The sequence below is a fragment of the Rhineura floridana genome, chromosome 19 (genome assembly GCF_030035675.1).
Source record: "Rhineura floridana isolate rRhiFlo1 chromosome 19, rRhiFlo1.hap2, whole genome shotgun sequence".
Classification (NCBI taxonomy): domain Eukaryota; kingdom Metazoa; phylum Chordata; class Lepidosauria; order Squamata; family Rhineuridae; genus Rhineura; species Rhineura floridana.
Window position 1 is genome coordinate 1,585,263 of NC_084498.1, and position 19,289 is coordinate 1,604,551.

A 19,289-nucleotide genomic window follows, 5' to 3' on the forward strand; every position below is an offset into this window, starting at 1 on the left:
CAGAGCAGCAGGGCCCATGGACCGAGGGGAAGGGAGAGGAAGGGAACTGACAGCAGATGATCTAAGGGAGAAAGGTGAGAAGAAAGAAGGTGAGGGGAAAAGCTTGACAAATAAGGACTTGCAATGGCTGAGGGGTGACATGGCCCCAGGGCTTGTGACTAACGCAAGGGATTTAGACCATAGCTCCTGATTTACCTGAAGAGGCTGTCTTCACTGCCTATCTGTCTGCCTTTTGTTGTCCTTTTGCCCTCTCTGTTCCTGAGAGGCCAGAAGGCAGCTGCAGAGGGCCCTTAGGGGCCCTTCTCTCCCTCTCTCTTGAGATCATGTGAAGAATAGCTGGACTACATATTAATATGTCATGGTTAGAAAAGAAGCCCTTTTAAGTCTCTCTCTCTCTCTCTCTCTCTCTCTCTCTCTGTGTGTGTGTGTGTGTGTGTGTGTGTGTGTGTGTGTAGAGCAAGACTGCTCAGTCCACACAGACAGTACCCATCACTCAGAGCTGATCTGTACTAAACCAATCTTCTAATAATACAAAAAGGGAAGGAAAAAACATCTTCACTCCATATCTCTAGTGCTTGCAGATGTTTTGCTCTGATGCTTTTAGATGGGCGTGTCAGTTATTCCCTTCTCCACACCTCCTCCCTCCTCCTCCCTTCTTTCATTTTATTTCCTGTGGGCTGACAAGCACCTTCTAGTTGCTCTCCTCCATTCTGCTGGCCTTTTTTATCTGCTGCAAACAGTGCCTTATTTTTCTTTCCCCCCCAACTTGTGCACAAAAGCATAACACTGCTCAAACAAACAGCTGTATTGTACCAGTGAAAATACAAACACAAATAATTGCACTTCCGTGTTTTTTTTTTAAAAATGAAACTTACTGGTAGAACAAACTGAGCATGCTCGGTTGCCAAGTAACCAGAGGGAGTAGAAATGTTAAATTAGAGGGTGTGGTCATTAGAAAACTGTGTAGTTGATCCTTCCCCTCAGTGTGAATAGAAAATACTGTGTTTGCAGCTGGCATTGAGCTCTTACTATAGGTGGTGCAAATAGAAAACAGAGGTAAAAACAGTGTCTTTAGCACAAAGTTATGCTCCCACACGGATAAGCCCCTTGCCTCTTTAATCAAGGGAGCTGGGTGATGATAATGCTGGAAGTAGAAAACTGGGCTTTGAACTGTAACTGTGCAAAGAGGACCTCCAGCCAGGAAAGGAGACTATTTCTTCCTCGCCTGCTTGGAAAGGTCAAGAATTAAAGCCATTTTGCCACCCCAAACAGCTGTACTGTGGAATCTTGAAAGGTGCTTCCAGAGGACCCAAGCTCTGCAGCCTTGCCAGGCCTCCCTGGGGTGCCCCTCTTTGATGGCATGCTCCTTTCCTAGCACCCCTAAAATACTGTTGAATAATACATATATTCTCTGTACAGAGGTTCTCAGAAAGGCACATCCCAGCAAGGTGTGGCTTTGGACTAAGAGGAATCTGGCTTCACCCCAGTCCCTACAATCCTACCTTGCTATCATCCATTCCCTCTATTCTTTATCTCCTGTGTGCAAGGGCCATTGCTTTTTCCAACATCCATGGAAGAGAACAAACTATAATCAGGCCTGGAGAGGACCCCAAGTTTTGCAGAAGTACAAAAATATTTAGGTGGAAAAAAACTCTAAACAGGAGGAGGGGACGGACTCAGAACAGCGCAAAGAGGTCAGAGCACACTCAGTGTGGCTAGAGAATGCTGATTGACTGTTCAGGGAAAGAACAGAAAACCAGAGGGAGGGGGAATTGAATAGACTGTCCTTAACAGCCACACTTTCCTGCAGGCCCAACTTGTTCTAATAATGAATGAACATAGACCACCTTTCTGCAGATAACTCTCCTTTCTGTCTGCTTTATTTAATTGGCACGAAGCGGGTAAATTTGGCTGCCATTGGAGATTTAAAACAATTTTTGTCCACATCTTTTCAGACATGGGGGATTATGTCACATTCCTGGTGTTTTCACATGAGCAGTCATGCTGTAGAATTGTATTAGGGGCTAATTTCCCCGTGCTTTTGTTGGAATGTTTTTTGTAAGCTGGAGGAGGAGGAATAATAATGAGAGGTCTAAATGCAATCTTAATCCTTGCTGAACGGAAAAGTAAACAGCAAAGCATCCTCATTTTCCAACAAACATGTTATGTGTGCTGTAGTGGTCAGGTTCTATGTCTTGCCTGCTCTCTGATCTCAAGTGCCCCCCCCCGTAGACCCAGAATGTTTGCTCCCTTTATAAACATCTAAATTTAGTAGCCCTTGATCTGCCTCCAGCATTTCAGCCGCTGGTTCCCAACCCTGCCTGAAGAACAAGCAACAGCCTAACACATCGTTGTGTATTAATAAGGACTGAGCCAGGATTATGTGAAGATTGTGCAAAGACAGTGCAGGGTGGCAAGGCAGTTTCCTAAAAGCAGCAGGAGAACATATTTCCATGCCACTGGCTGCAATTTGCCTTACAAAAAATGCAAATAAACCATGGCAGTAACTCCAAGCCTTTTTAAAATCCCTCCTCCTCACACGAAGCCAGCAGAGACCAATTTGTTCCATTTATATTTTTCCAGAAATGTTGCCCTGCACCCAAATATGACATGCCCTCATGTTCTCCTGGTGGGCTTCTCCAGGGGCTCCTGGCTGGCCACTGTAGCAAAGGGGAGGCTGCTTTTGGTCTGATCTAGCAGCCAGGCTCCTTCTGTTCTTAAATCCCAGGTTAAAAAAAAAGGTAGCTGAGTACCTGGAATAAAGGAGATTTCTCTCCATGGAAGGCGATTTCAAAATAATCCCTCACAAAAGCCAATGTGGAGAGAGAGAAAAGATACAGTTCCCTATTTAGTTGCTTTTACTAATGCACTTGTCTTTATAATCCTATTTGGCTTTTATAGCTTGCAAAGTGATCCAGGCTCTTTGCATTCAGTCTTGCACACAGAAAACCTACAAAAAAGGTCAATATTTTCCCTGTTTGCCAGATTAGGAACTGCAGCTACTAGAGAGAGAGAAAGTAAGCGAGAGAAAGAGAACATGGGTGATGTCCCCCACTTCCTGACTCACTTCACATTTCACTGGATTCCCTGAGGTTGCCTTGTTCAGTTTGTGTGTGTGCACCTGGGAATCTACCAAGCCAAAGTCCCTGCATTTATTTATTTATTTAAAAAATGGATCCCAGCAATTAGGGTTGATGCTGCAGGAATGAGAGCGGTGAAGACCCATGGCAGACGAGACAAGGACCAAAAAGCTGAACCATAATGACAGAAAAGTGTCCCTTGTCTGCTTAGAGTTGGAAGGTACCTTGGAGGTCATCCAGTCCAGCCCCTTGCTCTATGTTGGATCTGCAGTACAAGAGCCTTGCAGTGACAGCATCCCTGACACCAGATGTCCACCCAGCCTCTGCTTAAATGCTTCCCATGAAGGAAGAGACCACTGCCTTCTGAGGGAGTCTGCTCCACTGTCAGATAGCTCTTAACAGATAGGACGTTTCTTCCAAATCTGCTTCCTTGCAATTTCCACCTATTAAGTTCACGTATCCTGTCTTTTCTCAGCAAATTCTGATAATCCACTCAGGATATCTTGAGGGAAGGATGCTCCTGCATACTGGTGTGTTATGCTGGTTGCTTGCTAATTGTTAGATGTTCCTCAGGGTGGGAAGAGTTGGAAGGATAAACTAGGCTCCACTTGGCCTGTGACGGGCCTGACGCTCTTCCACAGACGTCTCCTGTGTGGCCTTTCCCTTCCCTGCTCCATGTTCACATGTGTAAACAGAGTCCACAACAGCACCCTAAGTGTCCCCAGCACACTTTCATCCCAAAGGGAATTCAACCCTGTATTGCTGTCCCTGGAAAAGGAAGTGGGGAACATCCTTTAAAAAGGAAAGATGTGGTTGCTCCCTAACTGGGATGCAAGAAGAGCCTTCAGCTGGACTCTGCCTCCTATTTCCCAAATGGTCCAACACATGTCTCTTTGAAGCCCACAAGCGAGACATGAGAACAACAGGGGCCCCCCGCGCGCTAGTTGTTCCCAGTGTCTGATAACTGGAGATAAACTGCCTCTGGGTGTGGAGGTTCTGTACAGCCTTCACACTGAACCACCATGGACAGCTTCCTCCATGAATTTGTCTCGTCCCCTTTTATAGCTCTCTGGGCCAGGGGCCATCTCCACATCTTGTAGTTCCACAAGTCCATTGTGCACTGTGGAACAGACTTTTTTCTGCCTGTCCTGCATCTTCTGCCAACCGTTTGGATGACCCCTGCCACCCCGAGATCAAGCATTTGGAGAGAGGGAGAGAAACTTCTCTCTGTCCTCTTTCTCCACAAGATGCATAATTTTTATCCATGTCTTACCATGCCTCGCTCATGCAAAAGGCGCACCTCTGGCTCTCCAACTCGCTGTTGGCCATGCTCGCTGGGGCTGCTGGGAGTTGTAGTCCAACAGCATCTGGAGGGCTGCAGGTGCCCAGCTCCCCACCCCCGCTTTCACCCTTTACCTGTGGGGAAAGTGCTTCTGCCCCTTGATCCCTTCAGTTGCCCTTTTCTGACCCTTTTCCACCCAGCTCTGAAGCATGCCTGTTTCGCTGCTAGGGCCACCAGAACTGCACACAAGGCTGCTTTGGGGCTTGTTTTGATGGAGGTGTGGAAACTGCAACTCAGATTTGGGGGCTTGAAGTTTGCATCCCTGAGGGGAGATCGAGCTAGTCCTCCAAGGTGGCTAGACCGTCCATCTGACCTGTGCCGCTCTACCTGTCTTCCTTCTTTTGTAACAGGATACCCTTAGGGAACCCGACTATTCCTTGCAACCTCCCCTTCCCCTTCCTCCTCCTTCTCTGACCAGCCAAGGGGAGGGGACATCTCCAGTCGCATGGGGGCAGTGGAGCCTGGCCATTGCACCTCCAACTTATCCAGTTAGCACTAGACTGCCATTCCGATCAACTATGCATTTCTACAAAGTAGTTTTTCTTGGTTTGACCAACTCTGAAGCCTGAGCCCTTTAAAGGAGGGTAGAAGCTTGCTCCTGTACAGGTCAATCACACACAACACTGCTCCCAGGTCCGTTGCCGCTGCTGCACCACACCTCAACCCTGCCCATATGCAACACGTTTGTGGGTTTGTTTAGCCACCTTTTCCCTTTGTAGAGGCAGGGAGCCCCAGCCTCCTCTCTCTCCCCACCACTCCAAGGCCCTTCCTGCTGCCGGACCAACAACAGGCTTGCCTCTCTCTTTCTGACTTCCCAGGGACACCTGCAGTTTCCCTGCACTGGACGGCGGGTGGCTGGCAAGAGCTGCAATGAGAATGACTGATGCTGGAAGCAGGCCTCTCTCGTGCTGCCAAACAAACTCTTCACGGTCCTGCCAGGGTCGTGAGAATCAATCCCTTAGATCAGCGGCTCCCGAACGGTTTCCCCCCCATGGGCCACTTGAAAATTGCAGAGGGCCTTAGAATTTCACTGAATGATTTTTCTGACTGTTGGAGCAATTGCAACACACCCTGCTAGATGCTGCATGATTTTTCACTGCATTTTTATGGCTTCTTTTCTTTCTTAGACAGTATTGAATTATAATTTGCATTCCGCAGAATTCTAATTGCAAGACAATAAAATACAATGTAGGCGATAAAATAAGCAGTAAAAATGCAATGAAAAATCAATCAATATTTTATGCGGACCTGCCATGATCCACCGGAATGAAAGCCCTGGACCGCTAGCGGTGCATGAACCAGACTTTGGGAACCTTTGCCTTCGGTTAATTGCCTTAATTAGTCCCGCTCAGGAGAAGCTTTTCCATGCCCGCCATTGGAGCAGGTCTGCCAGTAGCTGCCTTCCTTTGCTTTCCCTTCGCTGGATGTCTTCAAGCAGAGGCTGGACAGCTATCTGCGGGAGATGCTCTCGCTGTGGATTTCCTGCTGTGAGCAGGGGGTTGGACTCGATGGCCTACAAGGCCCCTTCCAACTCTAGGATTCTAGGATTCTATGATTAGTGCCAAGGGGACTCACCTTCGAAGCGGATGTTGAAGGTTGGGGTGGCGCTTGGGTCCCCCAAGGCGAAGTCGACGCGTAAGATGGCGCCTTCGCTGATCACCCCCTCGAAGGGCACGCTGTCGCTCTGGCGGGAGTTGTAGAGGACTGCCGAGTGGTTGGTCTCTCCGCTGTAGACAGCCAGGCTGCGGGGAAGGAACAGGCACAGCAGGGTCAGGGGGAGGGCGGCCTGGTCACCACAGGGGCCTCCTCAAAGCCTCCACTGACCCTGCTGCAGGGTTTGAATCCCCACACAGCCATGAAGCTCACTGGGTGCCCTTGGGCCAGTCACTGCCTCTCAGCCTCATGAAAACCCTCTTCACAGGGTCGCCATAAGTCAGAGCCGATTTGAAGAGAGCACACTTGCCTAGGACTGGGCCCTGCTTTCTGGTGGCTCTTCCTGTCCTGCCTTTGGGAGAAGAGGTTCCTTTCATTCCCTAGGAGGCTCTCCTTGAAAAGGGCCCCATGCCACATGCCCTCAGTAATGACTTTGCAACAGAAATAAAGGTAAAAGCACAGCCGTGAAAGCCGTAAAATCCAGCAGAGCTCTAACAGAAAGCCTTGTATGGCTGAGGCAGAAGGATGGAAGGACCGGGGCAATGGTGGCTGGAGGACCCTTGTCAGTGGCGCAGTGGAATCCGCTCCGGGTTTTAGTCCAAACTTTCAAGGAGCTGTCCAAGGTACCCCCAGCACCACCAGAGCCAGCACCTGCAAGACTGAGCAGGGATCCTTTTAAGACATGGGAGGCAAACCCAGTGGAGTGGAGTGGAGTGGGAAAGCCAGCCAGCCTGACTAGGCTGCAGATCATATCCGTGCTCAGTGAGCTCCAGACTGTTTGGGGGCTGCTAGTATTGAGGCCGTAGCATATGCTTTGCATTCAGAGGGGCAAAGGACCAGGTTCCCTCCTGGCATCTCCAGGCAGAGCTGAAACCCCAGAGAGCTGCCACCGGTCAGTCTAGATGATGGTGAACTAGATGGACCACTGTCTGACATGGCATCAGGCATCTTTCTCTGTTCCTGTCCTGCTAGTTCTTCCCTGGCTCCCTGTGGAGCTCTCCTGCCCCACCCTCTGCCTTCCAACTCCTCTTCATGTTCAAATGGCCGGGCACTCACGCGCTCCACCTAGAAGAGGCTACCACTGCTGTTCAAGGCAGCGATCTCCCCTGCTTGAGAGACCAGGCTCCTACAAGCACCCAAGGGCCCGTTTTCATGGGCTGCGCTGCAGGAGACAAAGGGGTTCTATGTCAGATGTTCGAGGGTTCCTCAGCAGGCCAGCCAATGTGGACAGGTGGGGCTCTGGAGTCCATCCTAGTTCGGTTGTACCCCTGCTCTGCATACGAAAGGTCCCTGGTGGGCTGTCTCCAGACAAAAGGCAAATACCAGGAACCACGTAATATGGTAGGAGGCAGCTTATACTGTGGGGCCCTAGCCGAGTGGCAGAACCTAAGAAGAGCCTGCTGGGTCAGGCCAGCGGCCCATGTAGCCCAGCATCCTGTTCTCACAGTGGCCAACCAGATGCCTCAATGAGAAGCCTACAAGAAGGGCCTGAGCGCAAGAGCACTCTCTCCTCTTGCAGTTTCCAGTTGCTGGTATTCGCAGGCATTCTGCCTCCAACTGTGAAGGCACACCATAGCCATCATGGCTCGTAGCCAGTGATATGTTCCATTAATCCTCTTTTAAAGCCATCCAAGTTGGTAGCCATCACTGCCTCCTGTGGGAGGGAGTTCCATAGCTTAACGATGTGCGACATGAAGAATTACTTGCTCTGCGCAAGTTCAGTCCGCAGGGTCTCCAGCTAAAAAGGGCAGGTGATGGGTAAGGGACATCTCCCTGCCTGAGACCCTGGATTGCTGCTGCTGGTCGGAGGAGACAATTCTGGGCTAGATGGACAGAAGAGCCTGCCCTGCCTATGAGGCAACTTCTAGTGTTCCTAGGAGAGGACCTGGAGCTCAGTACATGTTTGTACATGAAGAAGGGTTCAGGTTCAATCCCCAGTTATAAGGGTCAGGGAAAAAGTGACAAAGTTCTCTCTCTGCATGGGAGCGTGGAGAGTAGACGGTGCTAGGCAACATGGCCAACATCAAGGGTTGGCATAGTTGGGCATCTGCCGAGGGCCTGATGGGGAATTTTTTATATACAAACAATAAGCAAAATATATTATTTTATAAAGCTGTAAAGGTTTATAATATTTTAATAGTTTAGCAGCAAGCCAAAACCTTTTTCTTGTCAGAGCCGTCTTCCCTGACTGTGCTGAAATGTATGGTACAGCTTGAACTCTATAAGATAAGATAACACTGAACAAACACTGAACATCCCTGTACTCTCCAAGACTTAGGAAGGATTGCATTAACTGAAATGTTTAGCTCATAGCGAAAATGTACTGGTATGTGAAGTGCTGAACATTACCAAATTGGCTAAGAACGTAATGTAGACAGTGTAATGCTCATGCAATGCCTATGTAATGCTGACATGTAACCTCCTGATTTGTTAATGCTAAAGTCTTTGTCCTGGAATGTATAAAAACCCAGGCAAGCAGTGCCATGTGGCAGCTCTCCACCAACATCATGAGAGACTGACTCTGTGCACATAACCAGCAAAGGCCTAACTTTGCTGCAAGCCTGTGTTTTCAATTTCATATAGGAGCTCCGGTCCAACGAATCCAGGAATACCCCCATCAGGCCCATATCCCAGCAGGGGACCCTTTGATAAGTGCTTTCTGGGCCTATTCCTCCTCCCTCCCTCATTACAAACTGTTTGTTTGTTCACCCATCTCTCATTCTGGCCCACACAACAGTGGTGGTGGTGAGCAAGAAATGCCACTGCCCACTTGTTCATTTTTGACTCTCTGCCTGGCAAGCAAGCAGGTGGCAGCCATGATAATACAGAGGCTGGTAGCAGTAATGGCAGCGAAGAGATGGGGCCATTGGAAGGAGACTCCATGCAGGGGGCCACCTTGCCCAAAGGCCCTCCAAAACCTGGAGCCAGCCCTACTGGGCAAGGTGGAGAGACATTCAGACTGTGTATAATGCAGCTTCCTGTGCAAAAGCGTTCATGGATGGTAGAAGGTGGAATACCCCACTGGTTTAAACCATCTATTGCTCCCAAAATGCATCTTGCAAAACTTCTGCACAAGAACTCTCTCTCTCTCTAATTCAAATCTGATAGCTGCCACCTCTGCACCTCCCATTAAAAAACTAAAATCAGGGAGGGGGATTAGTATTAACACCTATTTGTGACCATATTTGAGGCCCCCCCCATATCTCCTGGTGAATTCTCCCCCCTGTTCATGCTTTTCCTGCCTCTGCCACGTGGCTAATGTGTGAAGCCAATATTTTGGAAGGATTATACAAGCAGGAGCTTTCTCGCCAGCCATGCCGTGTTTATTGCAGTCATAAACAGGTGTTTTACTCCTGGATTTCAATACAGCTCATAAAGTTGCTTTATTATCCATTACCAGGTTAGATTTTTTAAAATGCTCCTTTAAACACAAGCACCAGTCCCTTGAATGCATGTCTTGTGTTGTTTAGGATGCCTGTTGCCGACTGGTGCCATTCACAGAGGCTTGGGCCTTCCTGCAAGGTGATTGTTGGGGAGGACTCAGTCCTGGACATGCGATTTATAGGACAGGTAAAAATTGCATACTTGAAAGAAAACAGAAATGCCTGCTTTAAAGCATTGAACTGCACCCCTTCCATAATGTTTGCTTCAGTCTTTTCACAGAAAGGCAAACTGGAGAGGGGTCGTCAAATCCAACTCCCCGCCAGGGAAGGTCTTGCTGGAACACTTCTGTTGATGATGGGGAAAATGCCCGTTCCATCCCTCCGTCAATGAGAAGGGTTATATCGTGAATGAATCAGGCTGGGTACAGCCCTTGCTTGGCATTCAGAAGCCCCCAAGTTTAATCATCAGTTAAAGTGGGGGTAGGAAATAGGATCTGGCCAGTGGGCTGGACACTGCTTTCCCCCAGCCCTGGTGAGCCACTTTGACAAGTGGGTGGGGCCCACCCACCCACCCACCCACCCACCCACCGACCTTCAATCACCTGATATCTCTGTGACATCAGGTGACCAATCTTACACTTGTAGCGTAGCAAGCCACACTAAAAAAGAAAATCCAAGCCAAGTGATGCTGGAAGTTACCGCCTCTCCATTTGACTATCGAGAGTGCTATGCTACATCATGTGAGGAGGCCAGAAGTTTGTTTTTAAGTTTTGCAATAGAATGTCATGGATCCCCCCCAACACGATCAGACTCAGGACTCTTGGCTTGATTACTGCCAATGGCTTTAATCCACAGGCGAGCACAGGATTGGAACAGAGATGAGATTACAGTTCAGTTCACACAAGATTGAGATCACTGCAAGGCACTACTTAAGAAAAGACGCTGTCCAAACGCTTGACCTTTCCCGAGTGTCCCTATCAAAGGGCAGGGTGAGCAGGACTGCTTGCGTGGGGCTTGTTTCTCAGCTCGGGACTGGGCAAGAAAGTGGGCACTCCCAGGAGTAGGCTGGTTAATAGACTTCATCTGTTTGCACATGCACAGCTGAGGGCACGTCTGTAGCAATGGAGGCAGGGAGGACGCAACCCAATCCTCCCCCGCACTGTCTCTGGCATCCTCTCCTGGACTGGGGGTGGGTCAGCAACACGGCCACTGGAGGCCACACAAGGGGATTTTACTGACAGCTCACTGTCGAACACCTTTGTGGAGGGGTTGTCGGCAAGCAGATCACCTGGCCCCTCCCCGGCACACTCATCCATCACTCCCAGAGCACTGGGCCTCTCCTGTGGATTCCAGACCTCCTCCTGCTCGGACCACTCCTGCCAGGATTTCTCCACAGGGCCCATGATGTAAAATAAAGGGTTATTTTTATTATTTTCTTGAAGCAACATTCTGCTTCTTCTGCTTGTCCTCTTATTATATTCTTAATATAATATTTTATTCTTATTTTATAACAGCATTTTATAATATACAGTATTTATTCTTAATAAACGTCAGAAAATTGGCTGTTGGATGCATTTCTGCCAGACTCAGGGAATTTTCCCCTCACGTGCCTAGATCAACTTGTCTCCTGGTCCGTGTGTGCATCAGTGGGGTTTGGCAGAGAGAAGCAAGCTACTTGGGCTGAATGCTCTCTCTGACTCCCCTCCTTAGTTTTAACTTGGACCCCTGGAAAGCACTCCTGCCTGGGGATGGAGGGATCCTTAAATGAGTTTGGGGGCAGCTCACCTGAGAACTGGCACAACTGGCCTGTGCAGACTGGCAGTCATGGAAGGAAGGGTGTGAAAGGCCTCTTTCTCCTCCTCCTCCAACTTTCGTTACAGAGGCAATTTTATTTGCTGTTGTGCCCCATGGGAAACAAGGAGGGCAGCCCCCTTGATGTCCCTGCTTGGCCGTCATCAGACACTTTTGCCAATATAAACCAGCCTAACTGCTTTTCTCTTTTCTCCACAGGAGACTTAAGAAGCATTTTGTTCCATTTTGCAAAATCAATCCAGGTAATTTCACTGAACAATTCACCCACCAGAATTTTTTTTTGGGGGGGAGGAGAATTTTGCAGACAGATCTGGAGTGGGGCTCAGTGGATTCATGCAAAAGATGGGCACATGCCAATTACATCAAATATATACATGCCAAGACCCCTGCGCTGTTTGAAGCCTATACAGAATAGGCTGACGTTTGGAATAACTTCTTTTAAATGGACACTTAACATTCCAGTTACCTCAGACACTGTATTGTCAAAAGAATTATGTTGTCTGGATAGTATATAAATCCAGCAGTTGTCCCTTTCAATGTAGCCCCTTTAGAGGGTCTGGAAGTGCACAAAATTAGAGCTTTGTACTAGTAAGCTTCAGACTATAGAACATCTCTCATGGGAGGTCGCACATCCTTTTTCTCTATTAGGTCACGACTAGAGATGAGACATGGAGCCTCTAAAGTGAGCGTATGACTCATACAATAAGTATGTTTCCACTCTGAAGTAAGCATCCTCCTTTGAGGTTGTACAGAGGGAGGTCAGCTGACCTAGCATCAGCTGTGGCTGGTGTCTTGGTCAGCTGACTTACTCATGGTTTGCTGGCTATAAAGACATAGTACAGAGACAGAGAGACAGATCTGGAGGCACAGAGACAGGAGACATCAACCAACACTCATCAATGGTATAGACTTTGTGAAAGCCTAGGGAGAGTGGCTGGGCTGGCTCAACTGAGCCCCCCCCTCCCCCCAATAGCTGGGATTGGCAAAGTATTATTTGCTATGAAGGGTCTTAATGTAATGCTGATCAGAATAAAACCCACATTGATTAGAACAGCTGGAGTCAAACCTTATTGCTTATCTGACTTCATCATAAAAGAACATCTCTCCCCCCCCTCCATAAATGCAAGGTGACAGAACAAGGACTTTCAAGTGAGCATAACGAGTGATGCTGCAGCAGCCATGCCAGAGACCTCACCTTTGCTTGTCTCCCAGCAATAGCCTCTCAAAGTGCAGGTGGAGCCTCTGGCCTTCGACTGTGCGGATGGTCCACGTGCAAAACATACTCTCTGTGTGATTCCCCAGGTGGGTTGGTGCCAAGATGCAGCCGATAGTGGCATTGTGCACCGTTCCTCCACAGGGTGCTGGAAATGGAGGTTAGGGGAAGAGAGGGGTTGGTGATGATCGAACAATGACTTGCCACCTGTACCCGGTGCCCAGGCCCTCCGTTCCCAACTCCGTATACCTGAACAGACTGGCTCTGGGGAGCTCCAGTGTGGCTTGGAAGCATTAATGCAGGTCAGGACTTCTGGACCTTCCAGTTCATAGCCCAGGTGACAGTGAAAGTGGGCTGTGCCACCAGAATGCAGCCCCATGACGGTGACCTCCCCAGAATCCGGTTTCCGTGGGAAGCTGCAGCTCAGCATAAACACTACAACAAAGGCGCACAGTTGGTGTTAAAAAAACAGACATCAGAGAAGCTTCCTCCATGTCCGTCAGGCAGCACAAAAGGATGTTTATTGAGATCCTGGCTCACTGGTACCATCTGGCTATAGGAGAAGGAAAGCTGAGACCATAAGGCCTCTCCATGGGCTCTGCTGAAAGACCAGTTACTTTTGGCTCCCCTCTTCAACACTTTTTCCATTTCAAGACCTCTGTAACTAAGCACCAGTGCATGAGCTTGCTGTTTTCATCCTCCCTCCCATGCCCCTTCCCTTCTGTGCCGTGTCTTTAAGATTGTAAGCCTGACAGTGGGGTCTGTCTAGTCACTGATATTAGTATCTGGGAGCCTTTTTCCCCCAGCTGGATAGTGGGACAAAAATGTTTTTAACAAATAATGACACCAAGCAAGGCTGCGTGGCTCCCCTTTATTTCTATGGAATGGTCTCCCCGAGGAGGTGCGCCTGGCGCCGACACTATCATCTTTTCGGCGCCAGGTTAAAACCTTTCTCTTCTCTGAGGCATTTTAATTCCTGTTAATTCTAAATTATTATATTTTGATTTTAGACTGTACAGTTTTGTGTACAGTTTCGTATTGTGATATACTGTGTTGTGTTATTTTTATTGTATTTTTAATGTTCACCGCCCAGAGAGCTGTTGCTAGTCGGGCGGTATATAAGCTTAATTAAATAAAATAAATAAATAAATTCTGGCAACACTGGCTGAGCACAACAGAGTGTCATTGGCTTCTGGCTTCCTTACTGATGCCACCAGGCTCCATTGCACCCAGAGAACATGCTTGTTTCCTCTTTGGTGATAGGGTCCCCCCCCCCAACTTCCCCAGCAGACCTGTGGCTTTGCCTCACCATAGGAATTAAGAAGTCACCCATTTTCCATGTTGCACTTCCACTGAAGCAGCATTTTCTTCCTTAGGGTATCTTGCGCTTGTTTACAAGGCCTGATGCCTTTAGGGAAGGGGCCATAGCACAGTGGCAGAGAACCTGATCATTTGCTTCCGGGTCACACGCAAGGTGCTGGTTTTGGTGCACAAAGCCCTATACAGCTATGGACCAGGATACCTGAAAGACCGTCTTATCCCTTATATACCCAGTCGATCACTGCACTCTGCTGGTGAGGGCCTCCTGCAGATACCATCTTATCAGGAGGTCCGTTCCACACAACATAGGAAACAGACCTTTAGTGTGGCAGCACCCACCCTGTGAAATTCCCTTCCCTTAAATACTAGTCAGGTGCCATCTCTGTTGTCTTTTTGGCGCCTATTGAAGACCTTCCTCTTTCAACAAGCCTTTTAAGTAGAGACCTTATCCCAGTCTGCATCTGTGCTGGAATTGCTTTTTAATATGTTTTTCAAGATTTTTAAAGATGTTTTGTTTAAATATGTTTTTAAAGATGTTTTGCTTTAATACATTTTAAAGTCTGTTTTTATGACTTTAGAGTGTTTTTAGTGTTTTTGTTTGCCGTCCTGGGCTCCTGCAGTAAGGGAGGGCGGGATATAAATTTAACAAATAAATAATAAATCTGCTTTGCACGCAGAAGATTCCAGGTTCAATCCCCACTGTCATCTCCAGGTGGGTCTGGGAAAAGACTCCTGCCTGAAGCCCTGGAGAGCGGCTGCCAGTCAGTGCAGACAACACTGCGCTAGATGGACCAATGGACCTGACTCAGCCTGAGGCAGCTTCTTCTGTCCCTCTGTAGGTGGACGAAAGTGGCACTGAGCCTAAGAAGAGTCTTGTAGCTGGATGAGGCCAAGGTTCCCTCCAGCCCAGCATCCTGCATCTTCCTGTGGTCAGCCGGATGGCCCAATGGGATGCCCAGAAGTGGGCGTGGAGGCAGCAGCCTCCCCTTCATTGCCCCCCATATTGGTATTAGGGTTGATATTGGCTGTGAACATGGGCTGGGGGTGGGGAATGGGTGCCCAGTTAGCTGTTGTGGGTAGGAGCTGTTGCACTGGCTAGGCCTGACCTCCTTCACAGATTTGTGGAAGCCACTTTCAAAGGTGACTAGGCCATCACATTAGGACTTGTGTGTGCATGCGCGTGCGCATACATGCATGCATGTGTGCTAAATCTCCTACCCTCCAATTTCGCTGAATGGCTCCAAGTTCTAGCATCATAAGAGAGGAGTTATTCTCCTTCCTTTGCCCCATTCGTAACCCTACAAACCCTATCATGTCTTCCCCTAGTTGTAACTAAAAAGCCCCAGACACTGTAGCTTTTCCTCCTAGGGGAGTTGCTCCAGCACCTTATCGCTTCGGGGCCCCTTTTTTGAACCTTTCCTCGGTGTACCATATTATACCCTTTTGGGAGGTGTGGGTGGTCAGAACGGCATGCAATGTTCCACACGTGGCTGCCCCATAGATTTCGTATTGGGCTTACGACCCCTGTGGCCCTTTCTGAATATTCCATAGCATGGAGAAAGAAGCCAGGTCTGCCTCTCTCATACCTCCTCTGCAGCCCAATTCCATCCTGCAGGAGTGGGCGAGAGACTGCGATCCATGCACTGTGGAGGGTGGGGAGCAGACGGTAACCTTGGGATAGGGGACTAATTCCTTGCATTTATTTTCAGCATTTAGGTACTGCTGAAGCTAGATCAACCCTGAGGTGAGACAGGGACTGCACCCTCATGTGAATCCTACAGGAGGGCAGCCAAATTCTGTCTCCGATTTCTTCACATCCCTGTTTAGGCAAGCATCTTTTGCAGACTCCTTTTCTTCCACTCCCCCTCCTGCTTCTAAGGGACATTTCCACTTCTCCTAGAGGGCCATTCGGGCATCTTTTATTATGATTGTCCTTTACGCCACTTAATGCTTGCAATTGGCCTCCATGCTTCTTCTCTCCTGTTTCTGAAAGCAGCAGCCTTTTATCTTTCTCTACAGAGCACACCTACGAGCTTCTTGCGCCAGGGAGGGGAACAGAAGGGCAAGTGGCTGGAGGTAAGATTAGAGGCCTGGGAAATGTGCCAGGAAGGTTTACAGAGCTGAACCCCTTGCAAATAACTCCTCTCTACTTGCCTGTGGAAGCCCATAAAGAAAGGGGCTCTCCAGTGGGGCTCCCCTGAGTAAATAAAGCAACTTCTGCAGGGGATAATGCCCCCCCTGCTGCTCAGATGCAAGGGGCCAGATGAAATAATTAGTTCATCCCTAAAGAGATTCTCGGTCTCCTGGCCAAGGCCAAGCGGTTTGTTCCTTCACTCCTTTGCGCAGTCAGCATTTGGAAGATGTTGCTCTGAGCTGGCCAGCTGGCCTGCTGCCTAGGAGGACAAAGAACTTCTGGGATTTCTGGAGACAATTCCTTTTAGTGGCAAGGAGGGGGGTGTTGCCCAAGTGTTTCTGGGTGGGTAATGAATTTGGGAGAAATTGGGTGATCTGGGTTACTGCGTAGGGCATTAATGTAAGGAAACAAATCAATTGATGATGACTTCATCTAAAGATGATTTGGGGTAATGAATGAGGGCAACTAAAGAGGAGTTGAACTGATTTGGAGCAGAACCTCTTGTTTTCCCCCTTTCTGGTGTGGCTGCCCCACCCACCCACCAGGCTGGCTCTTTGCTGAGTTCTGGACAGGTGGTGAAGACCTTGTTTTTTAGAAAGCCCTTAGCCTAGTTACACTGCTGAGTATATTTTACTGTTTTTGTTTTCTAGATTCTCATTCTGGGAGGAAAGGCTGAAGGAACCAGATATGGTCAGTTTGAAGATGGAATGGCAGCAGTGGTCTTCAAAGATCTGAAAAGCTGCCATGTAGAGGAAGGCAAAGATTTGTTCTCTTGTGCCCCAGAGAGCAAGTCCAGATCTGATGGGCTTACAGCAGGGAAGATTTCCGTCGTTAAATTGCTTTAGGAAATGATTCATAAAACAAATAACTGAGAAACCTCTTGACTGTAAGAGCAATTGTACAATGGAACCAATTATTTAGTGGGCTGGGTGGGCTCTCTCTCACACAGCAGGCCCTCAAGCAGAGGCTGCATGGCCCTCTGTTGCAGAAAGCACCACACAGCAGGTTCAGCTAGTGAGCCTACAAAAACCCCTCAAACTACAGGATTCTATTATTTATTATCTAAACTCTTCTGCTTGTTCCACCCTCCTAACCCCGCAAGGCTTCCCTGGACCATCCCTGTATTCCACCTTAATGGGATTATGCCCCTGTACCATGCTGCCCTATCTTCCAGGTGGTGGCCCTAAACTCTGCAGGAAATCTCTTTCCACCTTCCACCAGCCAAGCCCAATCTAAAGCCCCAGGACTTCTTCTGGACTCTGGCAGCTAGTCTGGGATGTGGGAGCTGTTCCGTGCTTGCGCCTAAGAAGCACCTGTACCTTGATAATGCAGCTGGAAAGTCCCAATCATGTCATCTTGGAAGGTGCGGAAGAAAACTGAGATTGTGTTGGTCGGGCTGCGAATCACTTGGCCTTCCACCAAGAGTGTCTGATTGGCTAAGATCACCAACTGGTCGTTGTCCACACCGCAGATGGACAGCACTTCCCCCTCAGACAGGTTGACGCTTTTCACCTTTATGCCAGAGAGGGGAGAGAAAGAAACCCATTAGATAGGCAGTATCTTCTCTAATTGCCAATAGGAGGGGAAGTTAACTCGGTAATGATGTGGGATAGAGCTCTCCTTGGCTGTCTGCAGAATGCCCTCCCGCACAAGTACCACTGTTGCTGACATTATGGCACCAAGTTAAGACATAATTGTTCACTAAGGCACTTTTAATTGCTTTAACTCTGCTTCCACTGTCGGAGACAGTATACTTCTGAACACCAGTTGCTGGAAACTGCAGGAGGGGAGTTGCCCGTGCTGAGGTCCTGTTGGTGGGCTTCCCATAATGGGCATGTGGTTGGCCACCCTGAGGACAGGATGCTGGACTAGATGGGCCACTGGTCCGATCCAGCAGGCTCTCCTTACGTTCTTGTTTTTAAGTGTTTTGTGAGTAACTGTTTTTACTCTGCGTTTTTAGCTGTCCCTGTTTATATTTTGTTTAGATTGATTTGGCTGTTGTAATGTTGTGGTTTATCCTACCCTGGTATTGGTATCAATTAACGTTGGGCTATAAACCTTTCAAATAAATAAATAAATATCTAGGGATGGATGAATTTGTCAATTTTGGTTTCTCCTCATGAAAATTCAAGGGATTTTTGTGTGCATTTCCCCTAGTATAGACATCTGTGAAACTAATTTTCTTTAACACAATGATTTCACTAATATATACATTTGTATGCACACATTTCCCACAATGTATGATTTTTTTTGTTCGTAATTCTGGCTGAAAAACTGCATTAAAACTTTGCAAAAGTGGACTGAATAAATTTCTCACCCTTTCCTATAAATATAATAACACCTCAGAAGATCAGGCCCCTCACTAAGCTGGGAGAAAATTAATTTCCTGCATGGGTTCAATCATCCTACAAGTTGAGGGATCTGGTTTGAGGGACAGCATCCCATCAACAGATTCATCCATCAAATTTCCCCCATCTTTTCTAAACATTTTTTTTTCAATATGGACAAGGACAACATGTGGGTGAGGGATGGCAAGGGGAAAGGTCAAAGCAGGCTTGGAGGCTGGTAAAAGAGGCAACAGGAAAACAGTCACTGTGAGTAGTACTGGTTTGTATTATAATGTTTCTGGAATTTTAAAATTTCTTTGCATGCCACCCTGAAAATCCATTTTAGGATGAAGGGCAATTTTAGAAGAATTTCTAAAATAAACAAACCGGCAATCATGTTAGGAAGACATGCTCAACAGGAAACAAAAGGACAGTAAGAAAACAAGGGGAGACATTTAACAGGAAATGGGAGTGTCCCTGGAAGAGAGTGACAGGTGGCATATTGCACATTTATGTGTTAGTGTCCCTGGATTTCCATTGCTTGCATGGTCTGCCAGTTACCAGTTTAGCTCCTGGGTTGTGCAAAGTGGTAGCCTGGAGCACACATACTCAAGGGCAACTCAGCATCTCTCCCCCACCGTCCCCTACTCCGGGGCGATGGGATATGACACAAGCAAGACCAAGAGATGGGGCTCTCTTGTCAGCCTGCAGCAAATTCAAGGCTCACAGATGGATCCACAGCAGCCTCAGAGAAAAGGCAAGTCAGCTCAGAGCCATTCTCCGGCCTAGAAGCAAGGCAGAAACTGACAGCTTTTCCCAGCCAATTTGAGAGGTGGTGTCAAAGCAGAGCTATTTGTTTAGCAGCAGAGCACGCCTGAAGAAATGCAGGTTGCTCCTAGAGATGAAAAAGTTCCAGAAACTTTGAAGTCATGGGGAAAAAAACATTTTTCTGGGGGTTTTGGGGGGGGGGGAACAGAAAGTTTGGAAAAATTGAAAAAAATAAATATTAGCACTTTTTACAGATT

The 19,289-nt window shown here is 48.1% G+C and overlaps 1 protein-coding gene across 3 annotated transcripts in view; it reads right to left on the reverse strand.

Moving 5' to 3' along the window:
• SEZ6L (seizure related 6 homolog like) overlaps positions 1–19,289 on the reverse strand; it is an 84,017-nt gene that overhangs the window by 39,593 nt on the left and 25,135 nt on the right. For all 3 annotated transcript variants that reach the window (XM_061602985.1, XM_061602986.1, XM_061602984.1), the window contains exons 4-7: positions 17,257–17,449; positions 12,733–12,918; positions 12,466–12,631; positions 5,998–6,164 (exon numbers count right to left, since the gene is read on the reverse strand). In XM_061602985.1, coding sequence (XP_061458969.1) covers positions 5,998–6,164; positions 12,466–12,631; positions 12,733–12,918; positions 17,257–17,449 — 712 coding nt within the window. The remainder of the gene's footprint in view (positions 1–5,997; positions 6,165–12,465; positions 12,632–12,732; positions 12,919–17,256; positions 17,450–19,289) is intronic.